The sequence below is a fragment of the Halichondria panicea genome, chromosome 11 (genome assembly GCF_963675165.1).
Source record: "Halichondria panicea chromosome 11, odHalPani1.1, whole genome shotgun sequence".
NCBI lineage: Eukaryota > Metazoa > Porifera > Demospongiae > Suberitida > Halichondriidae > Halichondria > Halichondria panicea.
The window spans coordinates 1,562,379-1,587,185 of NC_087387.1; the positions used below are offsets into that span (position 1 = coordinate 1,562,379).

General features: G+C 42.3%; 3 protein-coding genes and 1 non-coding gene across 5 annotated transcripts; 3 read left to right on the plus strand and 1 right to left on the minus strand.

Moving 5' to 3' along the window:
- The first annotated feature begins 47 nt into the window (after window positions 1–47).
- LOC135343719 (zinc transporter ZIP6-like) lies at window positions 48–6,203 on the plus strand. The gene is made up of 9 exons (XM_064540723.1): window positions 48–317; window positions 1,655–1,704; window positions 2,018–2,264; window positions 3,029–3,213; window positions 3,308–3,466; window positions 3,532–3,717; window positions 3,924–4,119; window positions 4,447–4,637; window positions 5,891–6,203. Exons 1-9 carry the CDS (start codon window positions 230–232, stop codon window positions 6,035–6,037), a joined length of 1,449 nt encoding a protein of 482 aa, XP_064396793.1. The 5' UTR covers window positions 48–229; the 3' UTR covers window positions 6,038–6,203.
- Window positions 6,191–12,663, plus strand: LOC135343718 (zinc transporter ZIP6-like). Of its 2 annotated transcripts, none has more exons than XM_064540720.1 (9): window positions 6,191–6,371; window positions 6,796–6,866; window positions 8,632–8,932; window positions 9,547–9,731; window positions 10,031–10,189; window positions 10,747–11,007; window positions 11,328–11,535; window positions 11,720–11,910; window positions 12,332–12,663. In XM_064540720.1, exons 1-9 carry the CDS (start codon window positions 6,281–6,283, stop codon window positions 12,476–12,478), a joined length of 1,614 nt encoding a protein of 537 aa, XP_064396790.1. In that variant the 5' UTR covers window positions 6,191–6,280; the 3' UTR covers window positions 12,479–12,663. The 2 variants fall into 2 exon arrangements, with proteins under 2 accessions (XP_064396790.1, XP_064396791.1); XM_064540721.1 differs by lacking the exon at window positions 6,191–6,371 and adding an exon at window positions 6,550–6,640.
- A 24-nt stretch (window positions 12,664–12,687) lies between these two features.
- Window positions 12,688–24,801, minus strand: LOC135343710 (unconventional myosin-Ia-like). The gene is made up of 27 exons (XM_064540707.1): window positions 24,681–24,801; window positions 23,849–24,344; window positions 23,216–23,331; window positions 22,738–22,937; window positions 22,362–22,408; window positions 22,226–22,289; window positions 22,111–22,124; window positions 21,460–21,544; window positions 21,119–21,213; window positions 20,504–20,651; window positions 19,996–20,201; window positions 19,461–19,697; window positions 19,017–19,211; window positions 18,408–18,644; window positions 17,919–18,058; window positions 17,403–17,478; window positions 16,880–17,041; window positions 16,635–16,691; window positions 16,363–16,530; window positions 15,792–15,922; window positions 15,562–15,646; window positions 14,979–15,110; window positions 14,668–14,780; window positions 14,419–14,554; window positions 13,989–14,141; window positions 13,249–13,385; window positions 12,688–12,829 (listed from the first exon to the last, which is right to left on the minus strand). Exons 2-27 carry the CDS (start codon window positions 24,332–24,334, stop codon window positions 12,703–12,705), a joined length of 3,747 nt encoding a protein of 1,248 aa, XP_064396777.1. The 5' UTR covers window positions 24,335–24,344; window positions 24,681–24,801; the 3' UTR covers window positions 12,688–12,702.
- Trnal-aag (transfer RNA leucine (anticodon AAG)) lies at window positions 18,772–18,853 on the plus strand. Its single transcript has one exon. It is a non-coding gene; the product is annotated as a tRNA-Leu (tRNA).
- Window positions 24,802–24,807: the final 6 nt, after the last annotated feature.

The following is a 24,807-nucleotide window of genomic DNA, read 5'->3' on the forward strand; positions in this document are numbered from 1 at the left end:
TGCACACCAGAGTGCATGCACACTATAGCCAAACCACATGACCTTTGCATTGTAGCCTTTGCATTGTAGCTATGGTAATCTTACACTCATTGAATGTACATGAAGGTATGTAGCACGTGCATTCTTTGTAGCATTCTTTGTAGCAGCTAAATGCATACCGGTAGCTTTATTGTCAGAAGAGTAGCTAATCAAAGAGCAGCAACCATTACCAGGGCTGGCAGTGGCTGGCATGGACTTCCTCCAAGTGATGTTGCTAACTCAATACCTCCTGCTCCACCAGTATGCTCACTCCACTCCACTGGCTGAAGAGAGAGAAGGTGAGAGGATTTGTGACAGCAATAATTATGTGCAGGTTAACTGGTCATTACGTAAATATTGATAACTGAAACTCATCCAATAATAATGTCAGCATTATTATAACGTCTCCCTAATTCTATCTGGTTGTGCAGGGTGTGCATGCAAGCCAGGAGGCAGCCAGAGGCCATTTGTACATGTTGTACCCTCCTTTAATGCCCTTAGGCATTAGTTAGCTTACCTCCATTATATATAGCATTAACAATATCCCCTCAGGCCTTACGCTATACCCAAACCTTGCCCTTAAGATTGGGTTAACCAACCCAAACCCCTCAACACACTTGCATGCACTGGTCCTACTAAACAATATAGCTTAGTAGAACAAAATTAATATAGACGACGGGCGGGTGGGTGGGTGAAGTTGTTATTGAGAGAACCGAGGTGCTACTATAAGTCGAAATGAACAGAGTTCTGGTAGCAGCTCGGAAGTTCGTTTACTGAAGAGAAGTTGTAACCAAGCCAACTTATACTAGGAACGAACTAGGCAACCAATCCGCTTCCATGCCTTCAGGCTATCGTACTGCGAGCTAGCAGGTCCTCCCCTCTATCTTAGCCACACCCCTCCAATCCCAGTTAACTGGACTATTTATATGTGTGTGGCATGGCAGTGCCAAAAATTATAATAAAGTGGTGCACTGTACTCACTGGATAGCATTGTTTCTACATGCGGCAGTGTGTGTGTGTGAAGTTCTACCATAGATAGAGCAAAGAGGGATTGGCAACAAAATCGACCTCGAATAACCATCCGTGTTGCCCCGGCGTTACTCGAGGCTGTCTACTTCAACATAGGAAGACAGCCTCGAGTAAAGCACAGGCTGGGAATGGTTGAGGAGACAACTGATTGTCTTACTGTCAGTATAACAATCCTGCTGCTGATTTTAGACTTCATTTCCATGCTTGAGGCTATATGTGATCCAGGACACTACTTAGTTAGACAATCTTAGCTATATTATAGGTACTATTGGTACATAGCCATAAAAAACCGGTGAAAAGAGGTGAAAAAAGCGCTATGTACCTGTAGCTCTTTCTCAGCAATCTAGAAACAATTTTGGGAATTTCCACATAATACACATCATCAAGAAGCATGGAAATGAAGTTTTGGGGGGTCTTAGAAAGCTCTGTGTAAGGCCTCAAACATAAAAAAAGTGTTTCACGGCGTTACGGTGGGGGACAACACGCATCGTTTCAGGATTAAGCCACATCCCCTGCACAAAAGTCTACGTTTTAACTTCCGTTGCCAATCCCTCTCTTCTTTATCTATGGTTCTACTGAGCGTACTATTGTATATTCTTCCCTGCAGGAAATCTCCTTATCAAACGAGCAAGCCTCACTGAAGAACATGATAATAAAGTAAGTTGCCATTCTAATGTGTTAATTAATGCTCTATAGTAACTAGTTTTGCACAGCACTGATTACCCATAGTGTTGTGGATCTAGATTAGGGCTCAATAGAAGGTGAGCTTATACAAAGCTCGGATAAACTGTGCATGTACGGCACTGGATGTTCATTTAGTAGGCGTGGGCAGGGAGGGATTCGAGTTAGCTAAGGAAAAGTGAGGGCGTTTCTACATCTGGTGCTGTACAAACCTGATTCAAAACTCACCTTCTATTGAGGCCTAACCACAACGTGGTTTTGTAATTTTTGTACTATTCTCTCTTTACAGTGCGCTATAGCGGGTGACGATGTACTACACAGTGTTACTGAATTGGTTAATGAGATGTCACTACCTGGACTGAATAGAAGTGTATGCTCCACGTCAGCTACACAAGGAAACCTATCCTGCACAGAGCTCTACCATTTTGTCAATCAGGTGCTACTAAGGCTAAATGTGACTACTGAGTGTTGCCTTGAAAATGGGACACATTGTGGGGACGATCACGACCACGACCACATGTCAAGCACTGCAGAAGGTTTGTGTATATACAATGTTATTGCTCATTTATGGTCTGTCAGACATCACAGGATTGTACTACTGTTGCAAATACAGTACATGTAATAAGTAGGTTATTACGTCATGCCCTCGTGCTGTACTATACTGCTAATACAACTTCGGGCTTGAGTTGTATTAGCCTCATACTGCTAATACAACTTCGGGCTTGAGTTTATTAGCAGTACATCCCTCGTGCATGAGTAATTACAATTGGAATTTACATGAGTTATATTTAATTTAAATACCTTAAGGTGACATATTTTCACAGGTAGATTTGTTTGCGTTTTTACAGTTTTGTACATTTTGCGGTATAATATTTTGCGAAATGTCGATCTGGATACATTAAACAAGAGGGCGGCCAATTATTTGCGAGTATTAATTTTTGCGATTTTACTCTCATTCGCAGAAATAGCAGAAATTAATACACGCGAAAATATGTCACCTTAAGGTACTCTATCAATATTTTTTACTGTGAACTCATTTGCCTTGGGGGGGGGATACTAGAGCATTGCCAGATGAGGTTGTACACGACAAAATCATGTGGCGGTGCTGGACTATGGAATTTCAATTAGCGTACAGCAAAAAATGCTGAAAATTGCAATGTCAGTATGTTTGCTGCACGTTGATTCAACGGTGCTTAATTGAAAATTCATAGTCCAGCACGTGGTGTTGTCACACCTCATGGCTTGGTGTGGAGCTTTGAATTGCTTTACCCGATTATTCTTGCCACAATCCCATGCACAGTTTATGGTTACGGCTTCCTAATGATACTGGCTGTGAGTGCATGTGCTCTACTCGGTGTTCTCGCACTCCCTCTGGTGAGGAAGAAATCTGGAGTTGGACAGCTGTACAAGTACTTCTACTCACTCATGATAGCTATGGGAGCTTCAGCTCTCTTCTGTGACGCTGTACTCCATCTTATACCACAAGTGAGTTACCCTCTATGGCAAAAATTATTAGACTGTGCGTAAAGCCGGAAACTGTAATCAAATTGATTCCCCTCACACTCCCACATACACCCAGGCGTTTCATCTCCATGGTCACTCAGGGGAGGAGGAGGCTGGTGCTGAAGAGGATCAGTCGTTCATTTGGAAGGGCAGTGTTATCATCGCTGGCACTTATTTCTTCTTTCTGTTTGAGACCATCCTCCATTCTCGTACAGCTCACCGCCATACGCATGAGGTAAATCCAATTCCACAAGCACTGTCTGTATCATTGTTACTTTGTTTTTTCTTAATACAATGTAGGGTGAAACTGTAACAGGGAAAATTGACAACAAGGAAGCTGACACATCTTCAGTACACAGTAATGATGGTCTGCTCACTGACACTGACACTGAGAAGCGTTATGGAGGAACTGGTAAACATGAGGGGGGCAAAGAGCATACAGAGTCTGTGAAAACAGAAGAGCCACAAGTTCGAGTCTACACTGCTGTAAGTTATTGGCGTCATGTACGACTGTGACTGTACAATGTACAATGTACAATGTAGTGCAAGTACACGTATTTGTCTACTTTTACCACAACTCGTTTCTTGTATCCAACGGCATTCTTAACTAAACTTTGAATGCATGTACATTTATTTTTGTATCAAACCATTGATACACCAATGAATTGTTTGTATTTGTTTCTCTTGTGTAGATGGATACAAACTGTTTTGCAAGGACAGTGCAGTATCTGTTCAAAATGAAACCTCTAGCCTGGCTCATCATATTTGGAGACGCTATCCACAACTTTGCTGATGGTTTGGCTCTGGGGGCAGCCATTGCTCAGAGCCTCTCTCTTGGAGTCAGCACTATGATCGCTCTCATCTTCCACGAGATACCTCACGAACTAGGTAAGTGAGTGCTTATGATAATCATGGTGTTGTGATGTTAAGTTACGTGTACAGTTAGACGCACAACTGTAGGTAGTTACTAATTGGTGTAGCTATGTGTAGCTACATACTGCCGATAGGTGCGTGGGTGTGATAGGTTGATGTGGTTTATGTGTAATTATAGCTTCACTTTGACGAAATATTTATGTGTGAGTGTGAGTATTCTGTGCACTTTAGAGCTAGAGTAAACTTTTCTAACCATCGACAATTTTCTTTCCTGCTGAACTATGAAAGTGGTTATAATAACATACGTAGCTCATAATTTACAAACACACACACACACTAAAGGTGATTTTGTGATTCTCCTGTCTACTGGGATGCGATGGCACACTGCACTCTTCTTTAGTCTTGTTTCACAAATCACCGGGATTGCCGCTTTCTTTGTGGGCGTGGCTATCAGTACAACCAGTGAGGATGCCAACGGTTGGATACTGGCCGTGGCAGCTGGGATCTTCCTCTATATTGCTCTCGTCGATTTGGTGAGCTAATTATAAAATATTAACAGCAGCTAAGCTGAGCTAAGCTGAGCAATTAGAAGTAGTTGTAGCCACAACAGCCTTGTTGTAACAATACCGTAGTTGATGTAATTACAGCGCCAGTCTAATTAAACGAAATTCGAAATTGTGATGGCCATAATTATACCACCATACATGTATAAATTCTGTACATATCTTGCAAAAATAATAATTTTTTTCTGGTGCTGTAATTACATCAACTACGGTAACAAGCATAGTAGGGTTTTTACAGTGGTTGTCACTAGTAACAAGTATATGCTTAGCCTAGTATCAAGAGCAGGGCTTCATAGAGAGGGGGGGGCACAGGGGGGGCGCTCGCCCCCCCTGGCAGTTGTATTGAAAATATAGGCCATAGTACACATGCAGTGTTACGGCCTGTGACACACCAACCAAACAAAGAGCTTGCCTTAATATTCATAACAGCAACAATGAGTTCTTTACGATTAATTAAACTGCTATTCTTCTACTCTTTCTGTTCCATATGTCCACAATTTCTTATTCTAAGTCACTATCTGTAAGTACAGAGGGTGATTCAAGAGCGACTTTCATTAAGAAAGGCTTGTGTCTCTCAGGCTATGGCTTTTATCTAGTACCATTCAGTCTAGGCAATTGAATTTCTGCATTTTTATTACATTCCACAATACTACAATACCCCTAAAACTGACACCACAGTTCCTAGAATGCACCAGATGCAATGTACGACACTCTAAACACAACAATTTCCTGGGGGAGACCCCCCTAGATGGCCGTGTGCGTTAGCATACGGATAATCGCCTCGCCCCCCCCCCCCATTTTTCTGAAATGTTGATTTGCCCCCCCCCCCTGTCAATTTTTTCTGTATGAAGGCCTAAAGAGTTATGAACTCTTGCTAGTATAAATGAGCTGTCTATCAGTACAAAACGAATCGTAAAAGGCCCTGGGGTAGTTGGAGTTCTAGGGTAGTACTCAGAGGAGGTCCGACATGCGTGCACAAATCACTACAAGTTCAATGCATTGTGGTCATTGCGGTCACATGATATAACGTCCAGGCCAAAGACACTAGTACTTGTAGTGATTCGTGCACGTGTGTCGGACCTCCTCTGGGTAGTACTATACCCTCCCTTTTAGAGCTCTAAGAGTTGTGCTTGTAGAGTGGGAAAACACCCGTTCTTACACATGCATGTTCTTATCCTAGAACATTTCCTGCACGTTGTGTCAATATCTTTTACTCCCTGCAGCTTCCAGGATTAATTCACATATCTGACAAGGGTTGTGTTTGGTGGGGGAGGTTTGCCATGATCAACCTCGGATTCACGCTCTCCTTTATTGCTCTTCTACTGTTGGCCATCTTCGAAGATGAACTAAATAAACTCATCTCATCGTAGCACATTTCAAATTTTAATTACATATTGTTTTTGATTCTCCTGTTTTCATGATTCCTTAGGAGACACACATACTTGCAAATGTGTGTGTGCCATGTCCCTTGGTGTGAATTTTGTGTACACCGTTATATGGCTGTGATGTCATACATTGTTACATAATCGATAATAATACTCTTGATACTCTATTAAAACAGCCGGCCGGCAAGCTACCGAGCTACGAAGATCTTCTCGTAAGCTTGCTGTGCAATGCCTCGCTACATACTGTCTCTAGTTTTGTGGAGTGTTCTATTCATTTACACATGTGAAGGTGTCTCCAAATCAGCGGTCAAGATAAAAGGTCAGCCATTTTTCTAAGACTAGCTTGCTAAGAATGTCAATTTTTAGCTTCTATAACTCTACTGCATGGACAGTATAGACGATGCTTCTAGCTAGCTAGCTAGCTAGTGTGTGTACTTGTCCTCAAGTAAAAGAATGTCTGCTGGGTTTCTAAATAAGATAGTGCCGTGTGCAAGAGATAGAGTGCCGTGTGCACAAAGCTTGCTGACTCAGTTCTACAACAGAGCTAGAGAAGGGCTTGCACAGCTAGCTGCAAGTGCTCTTGTTGATGTGTGTGGAGTGTAAAAATAGGCTAGATAGTTAGGAAAAGTGTATAGGGCCCAAGAATCAACTTATAATTTTATTTATTGACTTCCTAGCCTGTTGACCTTATTCCATATATGGCATTTCGTACTTTGCATAATCTATGTGTTTTTCAATATCAGGTGATCTGCATCTCTTCAAGAGGCAAGCTGATAGCCACGGCCATGGCTCAGAGACTGCAGCCGATCCCATGGTATTGTGTACATAGCTAACACGTACTTGTATGCACAATTATAGAATGAATTAAAACACTACTATAAAGGAAAAGGGCTATGTACAAAAAAAGAAATGGGCCAAATTTTACAAGTGGTGCTTGTATTTGAGTGGCATTTTATTTCTGATTATTGCTGTACATGCATGTCTATTTAATATTGGTGGTCAGTGTACCGTGGGAAATAGACACACTGCCTGAAGATGAAACACGGATCAGTGATGGCAGTATTATTATGCCTCGAGGCGTAGCCGCACGAGGGATACGGTAAAGCTGACTGTGTGTGTGTCTGTCTGTCTGTCTGTCTGTTCTAGCTGTAACTGCTCAACGGTTGCAATGCGACGAAAACTAACAGCTTCTATAGGCTTCTAGCCACGTTCTCTTGGATTTCGATTCGTGGATTAGCAAACTAAAGCTTCTTTCTCGAGTTATGGCTAGTTTAACTCACATTGAAGGCTGTTGCAATCTCTTTAGAATCTTTCATAGCATCATCTGTCCACACAAACTTTCTATTCAACATATGAGTTAGCCTTGCACTAAAGCGCTAGCTTTTTGTTAGCTACAAGACTCAGAAAATACCTGTTAAAACAGCTAGCTAGCAGTAGCCAGTGAAATTGATCTCTTTGGACACACCCTTTGATTATTCCTGTGGATGTAATGCGCATGTGCGCTCATTCCCCACGTGTGATATCCAAGATCCAGATCCAGATCCTCCTGGCAGAATCATATTTTTCTTGAGGGCCTGGTAACAATATAGATAACAATATGCATGTACACAGGTCTTTTCTTCTTAGATATTATATACACTGAACTACAGATCCTGGAAGAATCATTTTCTTCTTTCTTGAGGTCCTGGTATTAAAGCCACATAATACAACAATAGATGCATGTAATAAGTATTTTCTTCTCAGTGACTTTATATAGATAAGCTAACTTTATGAAATAATTAGTAAAATTATGCACTTCCGCTTATAATTAATTGAAAACAAAATCTTCTTCTTTGTTGCTTCCTAGATCCTTGAGGTCCTGGTATAAGCAGCCACAAAACACAACAATGATACCATAATTATACAATTGAATAGATGCAAGTCAGTTTTAGACAGATTATTTTATATACTTTTTCCTCTTCTATACTTCCTCTTCTGTACTTTTGAGCGAAAGCAAATCATGGCGAGAGGCATTAGCACAGCGCCAGCTTGAACACTAGTTAAAATAAGTAGGAATTAATGATGCTAATTTTGACACGTTCAGTAAGCATGTCATTGATGATGGGATATATTTTTGCTATATTGGTTGCTATGACCAATAATTATGCTTTTAACATAATGGATGTGGGCAAAAGAGACATGGGAGAGCGCACACCTCCCACCATCCACTGCTGGGGTACTTAGTCAGGGTTATTTCAGTGCGGGTTAGCGGGTTAAAATCCACCCGCTTGACATTTTCTGCCCTCTTGGAGCAAGTAAATTTCCTACTTGCCTTGCCTTAATATTTGGAACCCAAATTTTCACTCACTTGTGCAAAATCCTGAAAGAAACGTGGGAGAGTGTGAATACCTCATCTTCTACTTCTAGAGTGTGTAATTAATATGTGTAAGGTAGTTAGGCATAGCTATCTGGAAGTATTTGTTCAAGTGCTGTGAAAGTATATATACAAGTGAAGTCAAGTGTGTTTACATTGACTTTGTTGTTTTCATTTGCAGTAAAGTGTACGTACGTGTTCTATGATTATATCACTCCTTGTACAGTGCCCTGTTACCGAGGAAGTGTTGACCCATGAGTTCAACGAGCTAGCTGAGCAGCTGTCTCTCACTGGACCAGACGGCCTCCCCTGTATGGTGGAGGAACACGGGCACGATGAAAACGAGACAGAGCATGATAAAGATACCCCCGGGGCTCAACTGAATCTCACCTGTGAGAGTACGTTTGAATTTATGGAGCAGCTGTTACTGAGGTTAAATCTGACGAGTGATTGTTGCCTTGAGAACGGAACAGCGTGTGAGGAAGGAGCAACTGAGTCAACAGTAACGAGAACTAAAGTGTCTCAAGGTATTCTCTCAATTTATGACCCTAGCTGTTTTAAATTTTTAGGTAATTTTGGCGATGTTACATAGTACGTATAGGCAGCCTGTGCTTTTCATTATGGTTAAATAATTATGTGTTTTTAGAGATAGGTTGAGTGCAGAGGAGGTACGACACACGAGTACCTCGATTAAGCTTAGTCACGTGCAAAATTCCACAGTAAAGTCATTGTTGCATGTGACTAATTAACTCAATTTCAGCCTAATTGAGGTACTCGTGTCGGACCTCCTCTGGGTTGAGTGGAAGCTAGGCTGCATATACTGGGTTACCCAAAAACCTAAAAACACGTGTTTTGTGGAGATGGGTTATCATGCAACCACTTGCGTACACGTATTTATTTATGTGCGTCAAGGTTGTATATTTATTACTAGAATGTTTTGCGAGTATCAAAACATATACGAACTTTGCGAGTGATCAATTCGCAATAATAAATCGCAAAACCTAAATTAGTACTGGTAAATACACACTATCCTTGCCAGAACACAATAGTCAATTTTTCTGCTCATTTTCACTGCAAAATATTCTAGTAATACGGTAACTGTAATGTCATTAAACTCCTCCCCCCGCCCACACACTCACAGCGTATGGCTATGGTTTCCTGATGATAGTGGGGGTGAGTGCGTGCTCACTGCTGGGCGTGTTCTTTGTGCCTCTTATAAAGAAGAACACTAAAGTTGGACAGCTGTATAAGTACTTCTACTCACTCATGATAGCTCTGGGAGCTTCAGCCTTGTTCTGTGATGCTGTACTCCATCTTATACCAGAGGTAATCAATTTGACAAAGGCATGTTTGCAATGAAAATTTGGAAGTGTTAAAATTTATAGAGCTCTTAAGAAGTTGAGTGCTTGTTCTATTTGAGTTGAGTTTGCCCTCATAATGTTATCATAACTTTGCATAGTTTACTCCATTTCAATTTGGATTTCTTGTTAAACACTTATCTACCTCATAAAAGCACCACAGAACTTTCAGTGCCAAACTCAACTCAAATAGACTTCAGTCAATGTTCATTTGTGAAGCTATATGTGCGTGCGTATCAAAGTGCGTCTCCCCCCCTCACACCCCAGGCGTTTGGTCTCCATGGTCACTCAGGGGAGGAGGAGCCTGGTGCTGAAGAGGATCAGTCGTTCATTTGGAAGGGCTGTGTTATCATCGCTGGCACTTACTTCTTCTTTCTGTTTGAGACCATCCTCCACACTTGGAACCCTCATGACCACTCGCACGGGGTAAGGAAAGGCAGTCATGGCAGTGTCTGTGTAATTTGATCTAGCTAGTATTTCATGGCTATGAGTGCCACAAGCTGTTCCATTAGTAGATTGTGGTCAAGGGGCTTTAGGTCAAAAGGCAACAAGTGATTTGTGTCTCTGATTTGTGTCTCTGATAGCCTATAGTTGGTACAGTTGTTACAGTAAGTATATGCCTGGCAGACTGCTATGTTAATGGTCCTAGAGTGATATGCATTTCTGATGTTTGGTCAGCCCACTCCCCTCACTTTCCCTCACTTAGCTGTCTGAACTATATTCTGTTACTTTAAGTGTTTTGCTAGTTACATACTTTGAGAGACTTCTTAAACTATCACAGAGTGTGTTAGATACACAATAATTATATTTAACAGGCCCAAATCAATCGTTTTATCCATCCTAGTTAGTATTGATCTTACTATCTGTGATAGTTGGCTGCCCTTTGACCTTTTACATCAGTCCAAACAAAATTAATGTGAACACTTGTTCATTACTGATAACATGCACCACTTATAATAAGGGTTGCATGTTTGTGTCTCCAGATTGACTCTTTGTCAAAGGGTGACGCATCTGAGAAAGCCACCAAGACCACAGAAAATGGCGTTTCTAACCGGCTATCGAATGGAGTGGATGTTAGCGATGACACTTCATTGGTGGAAGGGGAGAGTCACGAGAAAGGCAGACAAGTGCTATCTACGATGTGTATGGAGCCAACTGTACCTCATGGCCGATGTAAGGACACTGGGTCAACCTCTATGCCGGGTATACTCCATCCTGGTGCCACGGAGTCCTCAGATCATAAGGTGGGTGGGGCTTGTTGCCATACGAATGTATAGAGCTGTTAAGATATACTGTGTTTGGGAGTTATAATGCACTGTACTGTTGGTATAGCGTACACACTCTGCTTACAATGAGTGCATGTATGTGTACAATGTGTACACGTAAAAAAGGAGAGGAATCACTCATTGTTATTGCTCTGTGCCTAGAATACACACACACACACACACACACACACACACACACACACACACACACACACACACACACACACACACACACACACACACACACACACACACACACACACACACACACACACACACACACACACACACACAAACAGCCCCCTTCTTATGAGTCTAAGAACCTCTGCTTGAAACTGGTCTACTACATCAGGAACATCAAACCTCTAGCCTGGCTCATCATCTTTGGAGATGCTATCCACAACTTTGCTGATGGTTTGGCTCTGGGGGCAGCCATTTCTCAGAGCCTCTCTCTTGGAGTCAGCACTATGATCGCTCTCATCTTCCACGAGATACCTCACGAACTAGGTGAGTGCTTATGATAATCATGATGTTGTGAGATAGCTATGGGTGGATGATGTAGTGATATAATTCTATGTTTAGTGATCAAAGAATGGCCAGGTGTGAAGATTCATCACTACATATTTAACTTTAATGGCATTGTCTAATTATTGTGTGAAGACTTTAGGCTAAAACAACCTTTAATTTACAGGTGACTTTGTTATCCTTATGTCGACTGGGATGACGTGGTACGTTGCTCTCCTCTTCAACCTCTTCTCTGCTCTCACGGCTGTCGTCGGGTTCTTTGTGGGCGTGGCTATCAGTACGACCAGTGAGGATGCCAACGGTTGGATACTGGCCGTGGCAGCTGGGATTTTCCTCTATATTGCTCTCGTCGATTTGGTGAGCACTATTTAACTGAACTTACTTCCTTCAATACCTGCTTACTAATTATTACCTAGCTGTTACGAAACTTTGCACCAAACTGTACACTAGCTCCCTTCCAAGTGCTGACTAGGCACATGTACTGCTGTTATTCCTGTACTCCTTAAATGTATAATTATGGCTTTATATAGATTAGTCGTGACGAGTGCGAGTGATTTGAGGGTCTGAGAGTTTGAGGGTTTTCCATCGATTACCCTAGCTGAACCCATATATCAAGGGGATTATAAGCCCTTGCTTGCTGTAGTTGCTATTTTCAATCAAATTCAACACACCTTTTATATGGCCCAAGAGGTGGTTATTTTTGTCTAGACGTGGTTAGTACCAACCAGACTAGTGTGAGCACCTCCCTGCTTTAATGGTGTCCCAATCTCCCTTGCAGTTACCCGAGCTGATCCACTCCAATGAGAAGGGAAGCTCTCGCTGGGTTATGTTTCTCATGGCTAACATTGGGCTAATCATATCTTTTGTGGCTCTGCTCCTCTTGGCTATTTATGAAGACGCGCTGAACTCCCTTGTTTCATTGTAAAAATATCACGGACTTTAATTTTGAGTTTTCATTTAATTGCACCCATTTTGAAGTTTGGGTTTTGTAGCTTTAATTTTTGTAGGTTTGAATCATAAATATTATGTTGATTATACCGTTTTCAAAACTGTATGTTTTTTGTGATTGACATTATTGTCAATAATTAGTATCAAAATTGTTATACAGAATTACAATGTGAAGCAGTAATTAAATAGTCCTGTGGTGTGTCAGACTACAATGTTGATGATGCTGCCCTTCCTGCGACAGACGGGGGAGGAGGTGTGGCCTGAACGAGGGTCGTGTTGGAAACGCAGCTGGCACGGCTCCTCATCTTGCTTGAAACTAGCTGTGAACCTACAGGAGGAGGGCCCGGGGGGTGTGGTTAATAGTCGTCAGATTATTACTCTTGTAGTATACATGTAGCTAATGACACTAGCAGTGAAATGTATGTAATAATAATTATTATAGTGAAATATATAGCGGTCACCCTTGGGCGGCTGTAATAAAGAGGTGGCCTGCTATAGTAAACGCAGGTTCACATGATATGGAAACTTTGGTTTTGGGGGCTTAGTTATAATATCCCCCCCCCAGCTCCAATTCCCCCCCCCCCCCTTTCAATAATGACTGAGTGTCCATAACTGGGTATTGACCTTTTTTTAGCAACATTTTCTGGTTACTTTTTTCATTTCCCCCCTCTACTTCAAAATCCTGTATGACACCCTGGTGGCTGTAACAAGCTTGTGGGTGGGGCTTAATTGCATTCAATCACTCACTCATTTTCGATGACTACTTTCAGTTTTCTGCCGAGTGTTTCCTGGATGACAGCGTGTGTCTTTGTGACCATCTCAATGCAGTTGGAGCACTTGAACATGAAGTCACCTTTAGTGTACGATCTGTCCGTCGCTTTGTACTGTGTGGTGTGTGTGGGGGCAGGTGAGTGTGTGTGGTATGTGTGAATGTATGTGTGTGTGGTGTGTGTGGGGGCGGGTGAGTGTGTGTAGGGTACGGAACACACATACGTAATAACCTGTCAACTAACTCAAGTATGTATTGCTTTTGACCTTTTTACAATAAAGTGAGTTAGAGCACGGCCTATCAATCTTTTGGAATTTTAGGGAGAGGTGTCAAAAATTTAATTCAGGTACTCTGAGGTTGCTATAGATACATCCAAGATTTTACTGTATAATCTCTAGCTGTATGTCAAACTGTCTGTTCTAGGAAACACAACTTTCTTATTTTGAGTGAGTTACCGTATAGCGGGTTATTTTGTATGGTGGAAATTTTCGTATATTTGAAAATTAAACTAGGAAATTACTTTACTGCAATACGTTCAACGTTACTATCCTAATCTGTACAATACGGAATATTTAAATGGGTAGTTCATACGAAAATTTGCACTAACGAAAGGTAGTTAGGATGCCTATAATCATTAGTGCCTATAATCATTAGTGCCTATAATTATTAGTATGGTGCCTATAATTATTGGTGCCTATAATCATCGGTACTGACTGACCGGGTCTATGTGCAGGACGAGGATGCGATCGCTGTACGTGCTCAGAGAGACTTGTCTGAGATACTGCAGCTCCACTCTATACTTGAGAGTCATGGTCTTAGGGTCCAGCACCATGAACGAGGTGCCCGTCACCACCAGCATGGCCGGTACACCCTAAGGGGGAGGGGGGTAGATTGTGTGTGATAGTGAACCTTGTACAACAAAGTTATGACTCTGTTGGATACGTACGTAACTCTAAATTAATTTAGTTGAGCTGGCTCGCCTATGTGACTGTTGCTGGGTATAGCTGTACGTTAGTAATATTATAGGTCTATGTGCCCGCATCACATAGAGCGTGACTGTATGTAACGTAGGAACAATTGAACCAGGCTCTATCCAACACTCTAACTATAGACACTTATTATGTCACCATTAATACCATACGATGTACCTTCATGTCTTTCCTGTTGATCTTCATGATGTTGTCTGCCCAGATGACCCTCTGCTCATGAGTCTGTGTCACCAGTCTAGCCCACCGGTCATCCGTACGGAGGTTGAGTCTGTCCACCTTGAATGGAATCGGGACCCTGAATATAACGGGACAATGGAATGGAAATTGGCACACTGAGAACGGAACCAAGACGTATTAGTCGACTGCGTTTAATTGTCGCAATGCTAGAATGTACAGAATGTAACGTACGTTTTTGGGTAGAGAGATTTCTTTCCTCTGAACAAAGAACTGGCTCGTGCTTTTTCGCTCATTTTCTTCCTCTCTCGTGGATTTTGAATGAAGTAGTCTCTCAGCTGCTTGCACTGTAGGGACATTTATATAATAGCGGAGATTAATGCCTGAAGGCGAATTTACACACAAATCAACGGCTTGAGGGACCACATTTTCAGATGTACATGTATAGTATGTGTACACGTATTTTAAGCAACCTCAGCAAAAACTATGAATCAATATAAACACTATAGCTATCGAAAGCTGATTAAAAGCCGTCTCTAACGTACCCTCCACTTGTGATGGATTACTCTGAGCAGGTCTGAAGCTTCTTCGAAGAGGAAGGAGAAACGTGGCCACCTCTTGTCCACGGGAGAGTCTGAGGGAAGGTTGTGATGCACGTTCACCAAGAATCGGTAGCACTGGAGGGGGGGGTATTCGTGGGGGTTAATACGATAGTGATACTGGTACACTGGAGGGAGGGCATTCGTGGGGGGTTAATACGATAGTGATACTGGTACACTGGAGGGAGGGGGGCATTCGTGGGGGGTTAATACGATAGTGATACTGGTACACTGGAAGGGGGCATTCGTGGGGGGTTAATACGATAGTGATACTGGTACACTGGAGGGGGGGCATTCGTGGGGGTCAATATACGATAGTGATACTCGTACAGCTCCCCACTCTCTCCCACTCGTACATACATACTTATAAAGCGTCTCAAGAAAATTATAATCCTAGGCCATTTATGGGTACATGTTTCATGGGCTTTCTTATGTTGTACGAACCACAGGCTCAACAAACCGCACTTATAGTTTATCGTTCTAATTCCAATGATTGTTTAGATATTTGCTCGTGACTTAATCATCTCACCAGTGCCCTCCACATGAAGTCTGCGACCATTGGACCCGCCCACTCCGTGAACATGACCCTGGTCTCCATACGAACCCTCCACCCTCTACAAGGGGCAAGCATTATCAATACCAACCATCTACACTTTGACAATGTACGTACATATATTGCTACGTACGCAAGATGAGTCTTCTGTAAAGCTCGTTACAGTACTTAGTAAAATGCTCAATAATGTGTATATACATACGCACCTAAAGTACTTCTGAATGACGAGAGCTGCCTGCTCTATTCTGAAGTACGTCCGTACCCTCCAGCCTCGATAATAGCTCTGAATGACCACGACAGACTCCTCCACCAGCTGCCGGTACCTCATCTCACGTACCTGCACATACATCAGTCAGTACACAACCTAGTTACAGTATAGCAGGTTGTTTTACCTGCATATAATTTTAATTATGATAATTGGTGGAAAATGTAACTGAATTAAGGATCTTCCATACATAACTCAGAGACTGAGTGTATGTATACATAGCAGGGAGCCTATGCTATTAGGACTGGTAGTACCGGCACACACACCAGTTAGCACACAATCTAGCTACATTGTATGTACTTTGAATTAGAGCATGTCTCTTTTAATTCCTAGATTTGGTATGAACCGAAAACAACATGCCTTACAGCAACATAGCATTTTCTACTGTAGACTTGGAAAACAGTATATAGACTTTTCGGTCCATTTAATACACCATAATTACATGTGATAGAACTCTATATATCGGAGCTACATAATGCACCCTACATGTATATACTCTGAGATGTTCTCACCATTTTTCTGACTTGCCACCCATAGAACCACCTGCGAATGATCCCTGCAGCCCAAGTGGCAGCCTTGATGTACTTGAGCCTCTGAAGCTCCACCCTGGCCACCCACCCTCGGAAGTAAGACTGGATCACCACAATAGACGATCTTAGCCTCGTGAACCACATACGATACTGTGTGTGTGTGTAGGGGGGGGGGGAGAGGGTCAACAGTATATTGGAGTCGTATCCCATATTTTTTTGCAAGTTACAGCTTTATTTGATCTATTAGAGTTTACCTTGTAGCAGAGGAAATTGGACGCGATGACGATCTGAGCTCTTCTCATATCCTGAAACTGTGTGTGCGCACAACAATGACATCATTAGATTAGCCTACGTACATGTATAGGATGACATGTGTTATATAGGACCCTCAAGTGACATGTACAGATAAGTATCGGCTTGGGGACCCTACTGTACGTACATGTAACAACAAAAGTAGACAGCTAGGGGATGGGTAATCTACTGCATGATGAACTCTCACCCTCTTCCTAGCGTGCCAGCCCTTGTAGATCTTCTGGATAAGAGTAGCAATGTCATGCATCTTCTTCTTCCGTAGCCTCTCCATGTCAAACACTGTCTGTGGATGGCGAATGAAGACCTTTGTCCGACCACAAGCATAGTCCTTCTTGCTCTTGGTGAGACCCTGTGTGTGTGTGTGTGTGTGTGTGTGTGTGTGTGTGTGTGTTTGAGGGTATGCAAGAAGTATCATTTGTGTGGAAGAAATTGTGTCAACTGTTCGCATTACTAGCTCAAACAGAATGCTCACTTAAATTAATCTTTAAAAAGGTTGGCATCTGATGTCGTAATGTGTGGGTGTGTGTGTGGGTGGGTGGGTGTGTATGTATGTGTGTGTGTGTGTGTGTGCGCGCGCGTGTGTGTGTGTGTGTGTGTGTGTGTGTGTGTGTGTACAGAACAAGGCACACTAGAATACTGCACTGGTGGACGGACCATTATTGTATTACTCTTCTAGAAAATAATCAATGCTGCTATGGCTTTATAGTCACCTTCAAGATTTCTCTGACTCCATCGATGGGTCTGCCTTTCCACGTGGGCCATGTACTGTCACACAGCATCTTGTATCTGCACCAAACATATAATTTTGTAGATACTTTTCATAAAAGTGCGCCTCAGAACTAGCTAACTGCAGTTAAATTCTTTTAAACTGGTCTACAGTGCACAAGTTCAACAGCTACTGTGTATGTACTAGTGTACTGCAATGGCGTTAATCATGCAGTATTTCAATGGGGGTTTGATTATAGAGGCTCCAGCATAGTCAAGTCCATACTGCATCATCATTATCATGTCAGCACTACCGTATAGCAGGTAATTTTCGTGGGCAAAATATTCGTGGTTTTCGTGGTTTAACACTGGACCACGAATATTTTACCCACGAATGAAGCGACCTTACCTACCTTTACCTGCAGTGCAAAGCAACCACGAATGGCTAAATATTGCTGAACCACGAATATTTTGACCCCCGAAAATTACCTGCTATACGGTATAGTGAATATTGCCTGCACCTTGAAAGAGCTTTGCCGTACTCCTGCCGATAAGCAAACCCCGCCCTCCTCACACGGACGTTCTCGTAGAGGCCAAGGTAGGACACCTGATGGCGGACGAGGGGCTCGTCGAATATGAATGCCTGTTTCTGATCATTCGGCTGCACAAAACAATTATTATAGACAGGGTGTCATATAGGGGGGAAATAAGGCATGCTTTTAAGAACATTTTGCTAAAAAAAGGTCGACTGTTATTTTCAATACCCTGTTAGTATGTAACATTGCCGGCTATGGACACTCAGTCATACAACTAGTACCTGAATGCAAAGATTATACTAATAGAAAGATAGAGTAGTACTGAAGAGCTTAATTTCTTCTTTCTTGAATTGTACCACCATGTGTATAATATCGAGCTACTCTGAGGCACGTACTGCATTTAATTAAACCATTAATTATGTCACCATTCCATTTTTGAGAGAAATGGATGACATTTTATTCGCTTGGTCTCACCTTGATGCACCTGATGTAGTTTGGGTTCTTTGTTAGCAGGTTCTTCATGAGTTGGTTGACTGAGTTTCTCAGCTGATAGCCAGCTGTTGAGGGTCGCTTGAGCGTGTTCAGGTCGAGGTTGCCCTCAGGGAATAGCTCTTGTAGCATGCCTCGCTCACACGCGTACATGGCCTTGGAGAGGTCTTTAAAGAGGAGGTCTCGATTCTTGTCCAGGAATCCCTCTATCTTGTAGGTCACCTGCGGGAGTAGGCACACATCATAGACATCGTATTTTTATCGGTTATAATTATTCTGATTATGAAACAAGTGAGTGTTCGTATTGTCCGCGTAGAGCCTGTGATAGCGTAACCTTATTGTGTAACCTGGTAGCGTGGCCGAGCGGTCTAAGGCGCTGGTTTAAGGCACCAGTCATTTCGATGGCGTGGGTTCGAATCCCACCGCTGCCAGTTATTTATTTTTGTGCATTCAGTCAATATCTACAATTTTTAAAAGCCAGTAACTACAAAAATTACCTTTTACAAAATGGGCGAATATAATTGACAATGTGTAAAATTTGTTTCAGTAGATTACACACGTATAATTATACAGCTGAACAATTATTTGGCTGACCTTTCCTGCGTAATGGACCAATCGGAACTGGTTTCTGTCCAGAGTGTGATCGGTACGGTACTCCTTGGAAGCCCTGCTCTCGTAGTGAGCGTGAGAAAGACAGTGTTTGTCAAACTTCTCGAGGAGAGTTTCGTCCGTGGCTTGACCTGGTCTCAAACACTCGTCATCAATGTACACCATCATGCCCTCACTCGGCTGTGTGTGTGTGTGGGTGTGTTATGGGGGGGGGCTGAATGAAGAATCAAGCAAAATCTAGTGATCTGGGCAGATTTGGGTTCGCTAAATTGCATCAGCCACAAATACACTGTTACAGGCTGTGTACAGTACTGTGGGCTTGAGAAGTACAACAGTATTACTTACTACATGCAGTGTACTACAACGGTAACGATAACAGTAATGTAAAGTAATAATTATATATATTTCATTGAATCTCCCTGCCCTCACATGTTCGATGAGCTTGCAGATTATGGTGTTGTTGAAGTAGTCAATGTGCTCCCACTTGATTCCCTCCAATACGTACTCCTCTTGCTCAGACTTGAGGGTCAGTTCGATAAACACCTGCTGCAGCTTCTCGTTGCAATAGTTGATGATAAACTGCTCAAAACTATTTCCATCTTGAAGGACCTCGAAGCCGTAGATATCCAGAACTCCCATCACCTTCTTCTTGGATCGTGTCTTTGCCTACCAGAGTGTAAGTTTGGGGGGACAAAGATGTTTTTTTTAGTCAACAAATTATATGTAGGTATATTATGACATGTACACACAGCACGACTGTAGAGCGGTTGGTGCAAATTTTCGTAGTTTTTGGAAATTTCAGAAAATTAATACGCAATTGGTCCTACGCAGTATTTGAGCTGTATGAACATTTAGAATACGCTGAATGAAATTACCCGCTAAACAGTATCAGTAGCCATGTACATGTATATATGCACGTATAATTTTTATATAAGCATAATCTTATACTTGTAAACTGGCCTACCTTTATCCTGTCATTGATTCTGTTCACGAGCCATGAGAAGAGACGATCATAGATGGCCTTACAGAGGGCGTCTCGTGCGTACACTGCCTCCGCTTGTGACAACGGCTTAAGGACAAAATCAGTTTTTGTCTCAACACTCCTCTTTGTCATACATTCTTCTAGCAGCTCAAGAGAGCAGCCAATCATATCACAGGCATAGCTAATAGCTGCAACCAAAGCAGAACAACTCAGTTAGTATTATATGAACTGGCCTTCAAAAGTAAAATTAACGTCCGTTGCGAAAAAATTGCTCCAAGTTTATATTCATAGCCTAAGGTTTCCACAAATTTGGTCCGCTTGGACCCGAAAGCAATCACTGATTAATGATAGAGCGATTACAGTATGAATCTTATTTTTGAAATTGTGGCCACTTAAAGTGCTGCAGGTATTATGATGTATGCACTGCTCATATGTATATTTTAAACACAATGTACTGTGCCGTATGTGCATGCATGATATTGTTGCTTACATGTCATATCGGAGATGGAGCAGCTGTCACTTCCATCGGGAAGTGTGTTGCCAACGAAGCTCACGTTGCCAAGGTTCAAGACAGAGGCGAGTAGCTCCAGAGTGGCACTGATCTCATCAGGCTGGAACCCTATCACCTCCATGGCTTGCTGCATGGTGTGTGTGTGCGTGTGCGTGTGGATGGATGGATGGAGGGCAGTAGGAAATGTCATGAATATTTACACTATAATTATAATAATGACTGTAATGTCTCAAACTCAATGTATTGAAAGACGAAGATTACCGTTGCTATGTACACATGTATAATAGTATCACACACATGACATGTACGTACAATTATGTAAACAGAAAATATGTTGCAGCGCGTTAGGTTGTAACGCTAGTACAGGACCAGCCATCTACATACCGTTTAGTGGATAGTCAAATTTTCTCAAATTGGCTATTTTTGAAAGTTTTCTTTTACAGAGGTGGCAGCCCCACCTTTCAAATACTTGTGGCTTGTCAAATCTCACCCTAGCTTAAAAATAACCCGGCTATATATATAATCTTAAATGTACACATGCCCCTAAACTGATCAGTACAATTGATCAGGAGCAGATTACACGCAGCTACTTACAACGGTGGCTTCGAAGTCCTTCTTATCGTGAGGTGTCATCTGCCCCTTCCCCATGTAGTGGTACTTGCTGGGGTCTTGCTCCAGGTGGATCATCGCTGCAGGAACTCAAGGGTTAATGTAGCAAGTATGTACATACATGTACAGCATATTTGGCAATTAAATGACGCAAATAAAGTACGTGCGTGACATATCGTATAACTAGAAAATTTGATGATTATTTTGGTGGATTTTACCGAAGAGTGCCAAATTTAAAACCGTCAAATTAAAGTTTTCCGGTGGACACAATGTCATTGCTAAATAACTCTGTGTATGGTAGTCAGTGGTGAGGTTATGTGACTCACCCAAAACATCCGGTGAAGACCCGGCCAGCAGTTGATAGAAGATGTGAAAATTCCTCTCTCCTTCCAATTGACCCACCACTCTTGACTGCAAAGGAGATTATAATCAAACACACACACACACACACACACACACACACACACACACACACACACACACACACACACACACACACACACACACACACACACACACACACACACACACACACACACACACACACACACACACACACACACACACACACACACACACACACACACACACACACACACACACACACACACACACACACACACACACACACACACACACACACACACACACACACACACACACACACACACACACACACACACACACACACACACACACACACACACACACACACACACACACACACACACACACACACACACACACACACACACACACACACACACACACACACACACACACACACACACACACACACACACACACACACACACACACACACACACACACACACACACGTACGTACAGTACACGTACAGTACACGCTAGCCTCGTTCCCAGCCGATTTGTCTCTAAAATAACGTTATATTTTCAACTCGTTCTTAAAAAAAATCGGCCGGGGACCGAGGCTAAGTACACGCAAGACATTAGCGTACCTTTTCTAGGAGATCTGTATTTTCATCGAAATAACACCAAAAGAACACGAGAGGGGAGAAAAAATGTTCCAAATAATTACATAATTCACAAAACGATTTTTTGGGGTCCACTTACAGTTAGTGATGATCCCTCCGACGGGATTCCCCTTATGGTCAAACTCTAGGTCCATGTACTTCCCCTATAGTAGTATAAACATGTGACAATGCATGAATACTATACGTGCGTTCTAGCAGCCATTGGATGTACTTACAAATCTCGACGAGTTGTCATTACGTGTTGTTTTCGCATTCCCAAATGCTGAAGAGGAAAGAAGTTAAATTAACACAAGATTACATATATGTTGTATTGTACGTGTATGCAATTAGAGGTACCGTATTACTAGAATATGAGCCAAATCAGCAGAAAAATGGAATCTTTGCGATCTAACTATTGCGTTTTGGCCAGGATCGTGTGTCATTCCCAGTACTAGTTTTATTTATGTGAAGTGATCAACGCTCGCAAAGTTCGCATAATTATATTTGATGCTCGTAAAATACATTAGTATATATAAAGACAAAAAATTAGTTGAATTAAGTTCCTTGGGATATATGAGCCGCCAGGAACTTCTCTCCTGTAAGTATATGTACCTTCAAGTACAGGATTAGATTTGAGCAGTTGTTGCTTGACTCTGTTCACCTCCTCGCCGTGACCAGACACAGCTGCCACGTGCTGCATCACTAGTTTTGATGCTTCTGTTTTCCCGGCCCCTGATTCCCCGGAGATTATTACACACTGATCTGTGTGTCTGTCCCTCATGGAACGGTAGGCCTCATCAGATACTGCAAAGCTGTAAGAGATCAAGTAAATAATTACATCTGACAAAGAATTAAGGCGCATATGTTGACTAACCTGTGCATTTACATAATAATTTTTATACAACAAAATAAATTTATCGTTATTTTTTATACGAGTTAGGGCCGTAGCTACTTGGCAATTACAGAAATGGGTAAACCGGGTGTAAGAAAAGAAAAGTTTATAAATAGTAGTTATATTAAAGGTACTATTATATAGACACTGAATAGTACATTTTCCTCATCATTGTTTACATTTTCCTCCATGACTTACATGTGAGGAGGCATTTCAAATATGTTTCTGCTCCGATACTCTTCAATATGCTCCGGAGTGTAGATGTCTATCTTGCGATAAGGATTGATGGATACCACCACTGGACCGATGTACGTCTGTAGAGGAATTACACCAATTACACCAAGTACATACATGTACAATCAATTTATGGGAATAATAATAATAATAATTGTTATAGTAACGCCTTCAGGTAAGCATAAGGAAACGCAGACCATTATGTTTCTAACCCTCCTACCTATATCTATGATTGCAGCAAGCACACGCGGCAAGCATAAAAGGATCTACCGGTACTTGTAATCAATCTACTGCCATTTTACATATCAATCGAATGGCTTCCCAGGCTCGTTAGTGGTGTACTAGGATCACTACAATAGAACCTCTCTTAACGGCCATCCCTGAAGAAAAGCCACTGTGATATAAAGGCCAGGCTCCCAGGTCATAAAATGATCAGTTTGTGTACACTTTGTACAGCCCTACCCTCAGTAAAATGGCCAAAACTCCAAAGGTTCTCCAAAATTAATGTGTTAGTTATCAACTGCAGCCAAAGTATCACTACTGGTATGTAGAATAAGAACTAAGTACATCTAGCTACTCCAGGGTGTACTAGCTCACATAGATCTCCCCGGCCTTGTATCGTAGCTTGAGGTTGTCAATGAGACGCTCCTCCGTCAGCGGTTCCAGTAGCACCATGTCTCCACACCCCACACTCTCGTCCAGCAGGTGGGAGTACTGCTCCTTACGTGGACTGACACTGCGTCTCAACGACTTCTCGCTCTTCGAGTCCTTGGGTTGTTTCCTGCCCTGAGGCTGACTCTGTGTGGAGGGTCTAACTGGAGCTACTCTGCTCTGCTGGGGGCGGTTTCCACCCTGTATGGGGGGTCTGCCGGGAGCAGTCCGACTCGGAGCTTTACCGGTGGTTGTACGTTGATTGCTTCTTCCATTTGGTCTTCCATTCGGGATGGTCTCAGGTTCGATGCTTGTAGCCGCCGCACTGGGTTTGCTTCTGGATTGCTTGCCTGTGTACGAGTGTGATGGATCACCAGATCCTGGCCTGGAGCTCTCCCCTGCTCGCGGCTTCTTTCCCTTCCTCGAGGACATCCTGAGCTTTCTGTGGGTCGATAAAAGAACATTTTATAGCAAATAAAACTGGTCAGACATGATGAAGTATTAAATTATGGGATGGTTTGTAGATCTACTCACTAGTAATCTCCATTGCTTTGTGCTAAAGCTAGAGGCTATAAATAGGCTGTGCATCAACTGTACACAAAGATGCCAAGAGTATTGCCATGTGGTCGTCATGCTAACATGGACCTGACGAGCCCCACCCCCAAAACATACAAAACTCTTCTTTCAAGTGCAACAACAGTTCCATGGATTCTTGCAAACTGCTAGGGAATTTTCTGAGCCTTTATTTGATCTTTGAGCTCTATTATAAGCAACTTACAGATAGCTTAGTCTGTTACTTTCTTGCTTGTGCAGCTATCTTGATATGGCCCCCCCAGCTTGAATTGCTTTCTCTACCACAAGTGGGCGTATCTCACTGCACTGCACGTGAAATCATGAAACAATAT

Coding starts and splice junctions, on each gene's coding strand:
- LOC135343719 (XM_064540723.1), top strand. CDS start 230: ATGGACTTCCTCCAAGTGATGTTGCTAACTCAATACCTCCTGCTCCAC. Junction 3,467..3,531: donor CTCACCGCCATACGCATGAG/GTAAATCCAATT, acceptor AATACAATGTAG/GGTGAAACTGTAACAGGGAA. Junction 3,718..3,923: donor AAGTTCGAGTCTACACTGCT/GTAAGTTATTGG, acceptor TCTCTTGTGTAG/ATGGATACAAACTGTTTTGC.
- LOC135343718 (XM_064540720.1), top strand. CDS start 6,281: ATGCCTCGCTACATACTGTCTCTAGTTTTGTGGAGTGTTCTATTCATT. Junction 8,933..9,546: donor GAGAACTAAAGTGTCTCAAG/GTATTCTCTCAA, acceptor ACACACTCACAG/CGTATGGCTATGGTTTCCTG. Junction 11,008..11,327: donor CGGAGTCCTCAGATCATAAG/GTGGGTGGGGCT, acceptor ACACACAAACAG/CCCCCTTCTTATGAGTCTAA.
- LOC135343710 (XM_064540707.1), bottom strand. CDS start 24,334: ATGTCCTCGAGGAAGGGAAAGAAGCCGCGAGCAGGGGAGAGCTCCAGG. Junction 20,202..20,503: donor CTCCATCTCCGATATGACAT/GTAAGCAACAAT, acceptor CTTTGGTTGCAG/CTATTAGCTATGCCTGTGAT. Junction 18,059..18,407: donor ACTACATCAGGTGCATCAAG/GTGAGACCAAGC, acceptor TGTTTTGTGCAG/CCGAATGATCAGAAACAGGC.